This window comes from Myotis davidii, unplaced genomic scaffold, assembly GCF_000327345.1.
Source record: "Myotis davidii unplaced genomic scaffold, ASM32734v1 scaffold456, whole genome shotgun sequence".
In the NCBI taxonomy this organism is placed as follows: Eukaryota; Metazoa; Chordata; class Mammalia; order Chiroptera; family Vespertilionidae; genus Myotis; species Myotis davidii.
In genome coordinates, this window is record NW_006287375.1 from 731,093 (window position 1) to 742,669 (window position 11,577).

General features: G+C 38.8%; 1 protein-coding gene across 1 annotated transcript; it reads left to right on the top strand.

Moving 5' to 3' along the window:
* Positions 1 to 549: 549 nt before the first annotated feature.
* Positions 550 to 8,858, top strand: IL5 (interleukin 5). Its single transcript, XM_006759154.2, has 5 exons — positions 550 to 781; positions 6,226 to 7,142; positions 7,332 to 7,364; positions 8,130 to 8,258; positions 8,367 to 8,858. The coding sequence occupies exons 2-5, from the start codon at positions 6,762 to 6,764 to the stop codon at positions 8,463 to 8,465; spliced, it is 642 nt and encodes a 213-aa protein (XP_006759217.2). The 5' UTR covers positions 550 to 781; positions 6,226 to 6,761; the 3' UTR covers positions 8,466 to 8,858.
* Positions 8,859 to 11,577: the final 2,719 nt, after the last annotated feature.

Consider the following 11,577-nt stretch of genomic DNA (forward strand, 5'->3'; position numbering starts at 1 on the left):
CTGTGCCTTCCTCTCTCTCTAAAAATCAATAAATTTAAAAATGAGAATATTGCTTTTTGGAAACCAACTTGAGGGAAATCATACGCAAGGATGTATAGACAAAACTACAAAAACAGTAATGGAAGACATTAAAATCAAAGTAAATACTTTGGACTACTGAGCTAGAAAAGTATAGGAAACACTCTAATCACATAGTCCCAAGACAATCACTTACAGAACTTAATACATTAACTAAAAAATACATCAAAGGTGCAAGTGGGGAAGGCTAGTAAATAGTGTCTTCAAGTACCAAGTGTGAAAACATGAAAGGGTCAGTTATTACAGTACCTATCTTTTTTTTATATATTTTATTGATTTTTTACAGAGAGGAAGGGAGAGAGATAGAGAGTTAGAAACATCGATCAGCTGCCTCCTGCACATCTACTGGGGATGTGCCCACAACCCAGGTACATGCCCTTGACCGGAATCGAACCCGGGACCTTTCAGTCCACAGGTCGACGCTCAATCCACTGAGCCAAACCGGTTTCGGCAACAGTACATATTTTAAATTACCAATGGAACAAAACAGATTGAAATTATACAATAATGCCTTATGTATACAATAATACCTTATTACCAAAGGTGATAAAACAATGACACTAGATTACAGCCTTCTTTTGTTTAAAAAAAGTTTTTATACTTTTTAATGTTTTCTTTTTACTCGCTACCTAAAAATTACTAGGAGACGCTAAAGTAATGAAAGTTTAGCACCTCTGAAGACTATTCGAAGTGAACTTTACTGGTGAGTTCATTATTTTTATACCTATTTTCTGTGGTTGATTGAAAGGAAATTCTCATAGTAGGACTCAAAACATATAAACAGTGAAGAAACTAGGGAGTCTGATTTATGCTCTTGCCCAGTATTAAAATAATGAAAGCTCATTTTTAAAAAATCAGGTTTACTGAAGCATAACTTACAGTAAAATTTACTCTTTCCAGCATACAGTCCATGAGTTTTGACAAATGTAAACAGATGTGTAACCACCAAGACCACTTCCCCTCACCGCCCCCCACCAATTTTCAGGAGTGGGGAACCTTTTTTTCTGCCAATGGCCATTTGGATATTTATAACATCATTCGAGGGCCATACAAAATTATAAAATTAAGAATTAGCCTGCTATATTTGGTCAAACATGTAATTAACTTACCCTTAATGCCTTGGCAGGGCCAAACCAAATGATTGCGAGGGTCTTATATGGCCCATGGGACAGACACTCCCCATCCTTGAAGACAAATACTTGGATGCCAATAAGAAGGAAAAAGCAAATCTATATTTTACTTACCACTCTTAAGTTCTAGGTTGATGAAGAGCTAGATATTTCTGAAAACAAAGAAAAATCCAGAAATGTAATTACCTCCCCCCCCCCTTTTTTTTACCCTCACTTTTAAATCAGAATTTTATACTCAAAGTAACACAAGAAATTAGCAATGACTGGGGCAACCAGACATTGTCTCCTCCTGAAATCTTAGTATGAAGTATCCAACATCACCTCTTACGCAGTTTTTTTCAAAGGTTAAACTTTAACCACACCTTTAAATTTAACTTCTAGTTCACAGGAATTAAGGATTAAGCTAATAATACACAAGGATGAAAGGTAAACCTGGATGTACTGCAAAACACTAGCCCTGGTTCTCTTTGTCATTAAAACAAGGAAATTTTAAAAGACTGGTTTTGTTTTTTGTTTGATTGTTTGTTTGTTTTTTAAGGATTGTTGCAAATGAAAAGACTTGAGTTGCATGTTACCCATATTCAGCACGTGGTCCTGGAGTTGATCCTGATTTGGACATAGAGATGTGAAGGGAATTTGGGGGATACATGGGGAAACTTTTTCTGAATGTAGACTGCAAATTAAATGCTAAAAAGAATTATTTCATTATATTAGGTGTGATAATATTTTGCTATGTAAGAAAACGATCATTTTTTGAGGTACATATGGAAGTGTTAATGATAGTGTCATGCTTTCTGTCATTTAAAATACTTCAGAAGAAGAGCTATGAGTTAAAGGGGGGAAAAAATGGATATGAGAAGGTAAATTCCATTACAAAAATTTTCAACTTTGTAACAATAGGAAACTCTAAAACTAAGATAACTCTAGGAGGAAGGTGGAAAAGATTTGCAATAAAAATGATTACTCCTTAAAATAAAAATAACTAAAAAGGCAAATCAGTCAGGTTCCCAGTTCTCAGTAAACTACTATTGAAAAATGTTTGGTTTCACTTATATCACACTCAATGAAATGGAAATTAAACTACCATGAGATATTATCTTATACCGATTAATGAATCTCTTTATCCTTATAATACTTTCTCAAATAAATTATTTTTCTAGTGTTGGTATTACTGTATCAGCTTTATTTTTATTAGTATTTGATCAGTCTATTTTTTATCCCTTGATTTTCAACCTTTTAAAAAGTACATTTTTTTATTGATTTCAGAGAGGAAGGAAGAGGGAGAGAGAGATAACAACATCAGTGATGAGAAAGAATCATTGATCGGCTGCCTCTTGCACACCCCACAGGGGGATTGAGCCCGAAACCTGGGCATATGCCCCTCCTGGTTCATAGGTCGATGCGCAGCCACGGAGCCACACCAGCCTGGCATGATTTTCAACCTTTTAATGTCATTTTTCATGAAGTGTATCTCTTGAAAATAGCTGAAATGATTTTAATATAATTTTATAGTATCTTCCTTTTAATAGGTGAGTTTAATCTATTTTTCAATTACTATTTTAATCATTTCTGATAAATTTGGATACATTTCTCATATCTTTTTCTGTGATTTTCTCCTTTCCTAGTTTCTGGATTGATTAAGCTTCCTTTATTCCCATGGTTTAGTCCACTGGTTTGGGACTTATACACTCAATTTCTGTTATTTTAGCAGCTACTCTTAAAAACTTTACATGCCTATTTTGACGTCCAAAGTTAGTATCTTTAGCATCCTCCCAAACAACACAAGACCATAAAATGCACCAACTCTGATCACTCTTTCTATCTCCTACATGATCATTGTTTAGTGTCTGTTCCTCATTGCCTTGAAACCCCCTAAATAAATAGTTTTTAACCAGCATTATTTATTTAGGTTTACCAACATATTTGTCAATCTCTTTGATTATCACTGCTTCTGGCATCATACCTTCCTTCTGGGTTCATTTCACTCATTCCATTAGCAAAACTATTAAACATTATCACTAAAGAGACTTCAGGGAAAGAAATCTATCCCACAGTGCTGATATCAGCATTAAACAAAGTTATTTTTTGAAAGTACATTATAAGTTGCAAAACACTGTAAAAATATGAGATTTATTTTTTGTGCATTGAATATTTTCAGAGGAGTGATCTTATAAAATGTAATAAAAGCTAAAAAATTTATCACACAACTTCCTTAACATAAGGATATATTTTAGAAATGATACAATGGACTTTTTAGAAAGTACTTTATAAGTTGCAAAACACTGTTAAAATATAAGAGATTTATTTTTTGTGCATTGAATACTTTCAGAGCAGTGATCTGGTAAAATGTAACAAAAGCTAAAAAATTATTACACAAGTACCTTAGCATAAGGAAATATTTAGAAATTATACAGTATTTTAGAAATGATAAAATTGTGGAATGCTGGAAACAACCCAAATGGTGAAGTAAATTATGATACATCAGTTTCATCTAATGGCAGGTAACCTTTAAAACAAATAGATATGTGAAGAATTAAGCAAAAAAGATAAACACAGATTGCATATATTCATTGGTTTACAACTCTGTAAAGCTATGTATGTGTTAGTAAAGATTGGAAGAAGTCATCAAAAACACTGAAAGTTGCTAGGCCAAGAGGAAGAAGTTCTGTTATTTTCCTATAATGTTATTTATTCAATAAAAATTTATTTTAAACATATGCTTGAGGATTGAAAAGATGGAGGTTAGATTAAAATAAAAAGAAGAAAGAGATACTATCATTTTACATTTAGTCACCAAGAAAATTTTGTGGCATCATGCCCAGTAGGTTGATTAAAATCAGTTCATAGAAAAGTCATTTAACCTTAAGTGACTACACAGTTAGTAAAAACCACAGGTATCAATTTTTAAAAATAGGTTGCCAATTTGGAAGGTTTTAGGGCAAAAGGATGGATGTTACTAATGCACCTTTTCAACGCTATTCAACGTCTTTTTTCTAAATGATATAATATAATTACTCATAATTCTTAATTCTGCATACTGGTTGCTAATTTCTTTCTGTTCTCCTAAAATAATGTGGATTTTTTTTTAATGCCATGGTAGTTCATATTGGCTTGGTCTCTAGCTTAACCTTAAAATTTTGCTCTCTTTTTTATTAGGAGACCTTCAGACTCCTTGAATTTCCACAGTAAACATATTAATTTGTTCAACTGATACAACCTAGTGCCTGCTTATTCATTCAGTTATTTATTCAACAAGCATTAATTGAGTGCCTACAATAGGCTGGTCCTTGACAATGAAGAGATCAATCAAATAAAATCCTTATTCTTAAGGAGCTCACAATCTAGTGGTGAAGGCAAAGGTCTCAAGTCTATGACATTGATGGGATACAAAGTCTCTTTCATAATAATAGTAAAAAGCAATTATTAACTTTTTTTCAACATGCAATATTATATTTTTAATCTTCACCCAAGAATATGATTATTGATGGGGGGGGGGGAGTGGGAGAGAGAAACATTGATGTGAGGGAGAAACATCGATGGGTTGCCTTCCATTCATGCCCTGACTGCCTCTCCCCCTCCCTTCCACTCTCTCTAAAAATCAGTGGAACCCAACTGGCATGGCTCAGTGGTTGAGTGTTGACCTATGAACCAAGAGGTCAGGGTTCAATCCCCAGTCAGGGCACATTATTTATTCAACAAGCATTAATTGAGTGCCTACAATAGTCTGGTCCTTGAGAATGAAGAGATCAAGTTGAAGAGATTAAGTTGCAGGCCTAATACTCAGTGTGGGCATGCAGGAGGCAGGTGGTCAATGATTCTCTCTCATCATTGATGTTTCTCTCTCTCTCCCTCTCCCTTCCTCTCTGAAGTCAATAAAAATATTTTATTTTTAATCAATGGAAAAATATCCTTGGTGAGGATTAACAAAATAATAACAACTAGCCCTCTAATAGGAATCCACAACTATACTGTAAGTCAGAGGCTGCAAAATGACACACTTTATGGTTTTTGAAAATACGACTTGCCAACATTTAAAAATCAAGAGATGATACATAATAATCAGGATTTCTGGCTTTTTTGAAAAAGTTGATCTGGCAACATAAGGCCTTGGGTGTCACATGGCATCAATCAGCTGGAGCTGTGTAGCACCTGCCACCTGTCGACAGGTCATACATGCTACAGCTACCATAGCCCCAAGGCCTTTCAAGTGTTCAAATCAGATGTGTCTAGCCAAGAGTCCCAAACTTCTGCACAAACAAAACCACACATGCTACAGAAAGCTGCCCCCGAAGTCCGACACCACTTTTAACCTACCGGGGCAGAACTCTGATTATATGCATGTAAAAGGCATGTCTACCCCACAGCTGCCTCTGTTTCTCCTACAGAACTCTATCCAGCTTTGGGAAAGGGTTCTACATAGCCATTTGCGTTTGGTACCATCTGCCCTATATGCTCAAGATAGTTCTAAAGGCAGGCTTCCAGGCACCAACACAGACCCACTCTGGGACACTTACTGAAAACCTCCATTGAAAGCAAGTGGCTTACAGCTCCATTATGTGTGCGCAGGCCTGGGAGGAAGGAAGCGTGTGGTTGAGTAGGAGGCCTCATAAGCTCCCTTCTGGGATTACAGGTCTGAGCCTAAGGAACATAACAGCCGAGTCCTCTGATCAGACCTGGCCCACCCAGGGTGCGAAAGGACATCCCACCCTTGTCGGACGTGAAGGAGAGGCCGTGCCTGTGTATTATGTGGTTGTGATGGATACTTACTGCTTAACTCCCCAGCATCCACATCCTTCTTACTACTACCCAGGACCCCCAATTTCTTAGGTGTGCCATTAGGGCGGGATGAAGCCCACCTCCAGTTCCAGAGAGAGAGAATCAGTATATCCTGTACCCCTGGCCACCGTCCAAGGGTGAACATGTATGTGCTCCCTTGCCACAAGGAGGCTGAATGCTAGAACTTCTGACTGAGCAATCAGAAAAGCACAATTTGCTTTCTCCTGCTTCTCAAGAACAGGATTCACATAGATCCTGGAGCTCTGACATCGTCTTGGGACCACAGTGGGAGAGCTGTCTGAGAAGGGAGTCAAGAAGAGCCACTGAGGCCAGAAAAATATAAAGGTGCCTCCACACTGGACCATTTGGTGCTACAAGCTAATAAATTCCCTGCTTGGCTTCAACCGGTTTGGGTTTGGTTTTTGGTCACTGGCGACACAAAGGGTCCTCACCAGCACCCCAGTGAACACAACTTGAGCCAGCTCCGTTTTGATGACCTCTGCCCTAATCACCATCTTCCCACCCGTATTTTCAATTCCGTGTAAGGCAAGTCAATGTAGCAACAACTGTGATAGAATTCAGTAGACCTCGGCAGGGGAGGGGGAAAGACAGTTCCCAATATTTGTGTATTTTAGCCTAAAGTTCGATTTCGTGGTTTACGTCATACTTCTCTTTTTTATGTATCTCTCTTAAGAGGAAATTCAATCATCAGTGTTTAAGAAATGCAAATGTGGGGCAGTGATGTATCAACCCAGAGACGTTCTATTATACTAGAAAATGTTTTTGAAGGGGGAAAAACAGGGATTTTTATTATTAAAAGATAAAAGTAAACTTGTTTTTTTAAGACACAAGGCATTGGAAACATTGGTTTCACAACATGCCATTATTAGACAGCCTCTATCTGATTGTTGGAAATTATTCATTTCCTCAAAGAGAGAGAATAAATTGGTTGGGGATACAATCTTGTACAATGCACTTTCTTTGCCAAAGGCATTCGCTGAACATTTCAGAGCCACCAGAATGCTTCTGCTTTTGACTTTCCTGGCCCTCGGAGCTGCCGACGTTGGTGCCATTGCCTTAGAAAGTCCGTTGAAGAGACTGGTGGCAGAGACCTTGACCCTGCTCTCCACTCATCGGACTCTGCTGATAGGCGAAGGGGTAATTTTCTTTTTGAGTCCTGCAGTCTTTAAAAGGCATCGGTAATCATTGGTGCGGTTAACTTTTAAAGCTCTGTTAATGAAATTATGAGTGTTAGCAATAGATGATTGGTAACCATTTCACAATCATTTTATTAAGTGGTGAATGCTAGAGTGCTTTACAAATGAATGTATTTCCTTTCCTTTTCAGAACCTGATGATTCCTACTCCGGGACATACAAATGTAAGTTAAATTATGATAGCATGAATAAGTGAATTGCATATTTTAGGCTATCAAACCATAGTTATCATTGGAACTATTTATGTTCTATATTTTGTTTTTGTGTGTGTGATGTGAATGTGTGTACTTACAAATAGTAGGAATGACTTTATAACAAGTAGAATCCATTAAACAAGGCCCTTTGGAGATATGGTCAGGTTAAGAGGTGCCTCCTCATCTCCATTCAATTCTGACAATCTACTGCTTTCCTCACTTTAATATCTTTTTGAAAGTATTAGCAACTTAGGGTAATACTTTTAGAATCTTAGTGCACATTACAATATACAATGAATGATCTATATTAACAGTCATTTCCTCATTTTTAAAGTGATCATGACATGTAACAGAATTGTATGCGTTTGGAGTATGTCATGGTCATACTAAAATGTAAAATGTATGATTTCATTAGTCTGAATAGAACAAAATTACCAACTAGAACTATGAAAGGAAACTCTGATATGAGATCAACAATTATTCTTCTTAAACATTGTATTTTTGGTTAAGTACTTGCTTTATATCATTTGTAAAACTCCTCAGTAATTCAATAAACCTCACCTACTTTTAGAAATTATATCCCAATATGAATTGGTTCCACCTAGAAAAGGAACAATGAAAAACTCTTTGGAAAAGGAAACTCGTGTAAACACCACAAAACAAAGTCTAGCTTTTTGGACCAATGTTTTAGATCCTGATTTGATTACTTATATTTTTAAAATCTTCCTCCTTTAGTACCAACTATGCATTAAAGAAGTCTTTCAGGGGGTAGACACATTGAGGAATCAAACTGCAGAAGGGGATGCCGTGGAAAAACTCTTCCAGAACTTGTCTTCAATAAAAGACTACATAGATGGCGAAAAAGTAAGTAAAAAGCATTTAGTGGGAACTTAAGCATGATTGTCTGGCTCTGCCTATTTTTACAGGAATTGACAGGTTGCTGCAATACCTCTTGTCTGTTCTTTTTCACAGAAAAAGTGTGAAGGGGAACGCTTGAGAGTAAAGAAGTTCCTAGACTACCTGCAAGTATTTCTTGGCGTGATAAACACTGAGTGGACAATGGAAAGTTGAGACTCAACTGGCTTGTTGTAGCGATAAAGGATGTTTTATTGCCACGGGAATGAGGGCCAATCAAGGGCAGGGCCTTCCTCTTCAGTTTAATTAAGCTTCTGAGGCAAAGTAGCAGTATTTCAGGCATACTGCTGCTTCACTACCTCATCTGGGCAGAAAGCATCAAAACAAAATGTTCTAGGTATATTCCAGATACAGGAATCAGGGAAGTATTTTCCTCCAGTTCGCTCCAAACCAAATGGATGTATACTTTTTATCTTATTTAATGCAGAATTCTGTAAAATGTCTGTTAACTTAATATTATTTATGAAATGGTTAAGAATTTGGAAAATGACTATTTATTTCATGTCAAGCTATGTTCCAATAAAACAAAAATAGACAACTCTGGTTCAATTTGTTGTTGGCTTTTGTCTTTTTCTTGAAGTGAGTGCAGACTGTGTGAGAACAGGCTGAGTGTGGAGGGAGGGCCTGCATGGATGCTAACATGTTAGGTTGTAAAATTTGGGAGGGGGGTATTTATTTATTTATTCCATAAACTGTGATAAGATAAGGATGTAAAATATTTAAAGCAGTACTCTCTGATCACTAATCCATCAACGTGGCTGCTTTGTCTGTATAACATGCTACACGTCCCCTTAGTTGACCTTCAGAGCCTTACTAATTGTCTTCTATGAACTTTTCTATGTTCCCAATTATATTTGGAGTGAACCTACAGATTTTCTCTGCTGAGTTCCCTCCCATCACTTTGTTAAAAATGCATCAAGTTTGGGGACATACATATAATAGTTCCCTATATAAATACTGGTAGACAAGCAATGTATTGAAAGATAGATATGTTCCATGAAGAAATGTTTTATGCAGAAAACATTCATTGGGGAGACATTCTAGAGCAGTGGTTCTCAACCTTCTGGCCCTTTAAATACAGTTCCTCATGTTGTGACTCAACCATAAAATTATTTTCGTTGCTACTTCATAACTGTAATGTTGCTACTGTTATGAATCATCATGTAAATATCTGATATGCAGGATGGTTTTAGGCGACCCCTGTGAAAGGGTCGTTCGACCGCCAAAGGGGTCACGACCCACAGGTTGAGAACCGCTGGTCTAGAGGAAGTGGTAGGTCTAGTTCTTCCTGTAACGCCCCAAGAATTTTCACACCTGTGTGCCTTTGCCCACACTGACTCAGTACATCAGTCTTTTCCCACACAGGGAACATGGAATTGTCCCCTAGAGGTTTTCATTCATTCCTCTCCCTGAGCTCTCACAGTCCAGCTCAAATGCTTCCTTCTTGATTCCTTCCCTGCCTAGCCTAGCAGTATTAGTTGCTCCCTTCTCAGTGTCCTGCATTACTTTGAACATTTCTCTATCGGAGTTCTTGTTTTTATATTGCAGTGTTTCCAGGCACATCGTATACATCTCTGTACATGTATCAGTCTGAATAGTCCAGGTGATGCTGCAATAACAGATCATCCCTGAATCCTAGTGGTGGGGGACACAACCAAAGTTTGTTTCTTAGTCACACAGAGTCTACTGTGGTGTGGTCCTGAGCAACCCTTCAGAGCAGCTGTCCACATGTTGGCTCTGCAATCCAGGATGTTTCCGTCTTATGATGCTCAGACAACCTGAGCAAGTGCTTGTGAAGCAATCTTCCTCCAAACAATTTTTCCCAGAGTCAAGTACAGAAGCCAAAAAATTCCATGGGACTAGCTACCTCTGAGCAGAGGAATCAATGCTCAAAGCCTGGAAATGGCCTCATTCCTTTCCTTCCTCTCACTACAATGTAAGATTTGCTCCTAGACCAGGTCAGCCACGCCCTGGCAAACATGCACCAGGAGGAAATGGCTCAGGTGCCTCTGAAATCTGAACAAACACTGAGATGGAGCCATCTGACTTGGCCACTTTCACGCGGAAGACCCATCCCTCACCTCTATTGTAAAACCGCAAAACCTGCAGGGCCTTCGAGGACAAATTTCCCCCGGCCCAGTCTAGTTCTGCTTTGCTGACAAACTAGCGGGGTTGAAGTTCAATTCACACTGTATTCACTTGGTCATCTGCCATGACAAACCCACAGATTGGGTGGCTTTAACAACAGGGCTTTATTTTCTCACGGTTCTGACGGCGTTGGTTTCCCCTGCACCTCTCTCCTTGGCTGACAGATGGCTGCCTCGTCCCTGTGTACTCACATGGTTATCCCCCTGTGTGTGCGCATCCCTGGAATCTCTCTACATGGATTAATCTCCCCGTCTCATAAGGACACCAGTCAGATTGGATTAGGGCCCAGCCTAGAGACCACATTGTCACTTACCTCTTTAAAAGCCCTATTTCCAAATACAGTCAACATTCTGAGGTACTGAGGGCTAGGGCTTCAACACATGCATTTGGAGAGAATACAATTCCATCCATAATATACACTAACAGGAAACATTTCCTCAGGCACTTGGGATGACACAGGCGTCCACCTGCATGAGGAGCAGACAGGTCACATGTCTCCTTCTTGTCTATTTTAGGAACACACAGAAGTTAGAAAGAGCAGGTTGTACATCCGAAAACAAAGTGCTGCCAGGCCAGTGTGGCTCAGTGGTTGAGTGCCGACCTATGGACCAGTAGGTCACAGTTCAATTCCTGGTCAGGGCACACGCCCGGGTTGTGGACTTGATCCCCAGTGGGGGATGTGCAGGAGGCAGCCAATCAATGATTTTCTCTCCATTGATGTTTCTATCTCTCTCTCCCTCTCCCTTCCTCTCTGAAATCAATTTTTTTTAAAAAAAATTTTTTTAATGAAAAAGTGCTGTCACAGGTGTGGAAAACCAGCTCAGGAGGCCCAGGGTTTTCTGACATAGTGCAGCCGGACAGTCACACCAGGTAGCCTCTTGCAGGACCTCTGAGCCAGGGCAGGTACACCCCATGGCACCCTGGTAAGTGCCCAACCCTAGACCCAGCAGCTTCACTCCCCTGTGGGCCATAGAAAATAATCTTAAGAGCAGCCAGAAAAGATAGATTGCCTACAAAGGAAATACAATAAGACTGAGAGCTGAGGTCCCAACAGCAAAACACAGAAGACTGGTGACAGCAGAATGTTATCTCAAGGCTGAGGGGGCGGAAATGGCTAACT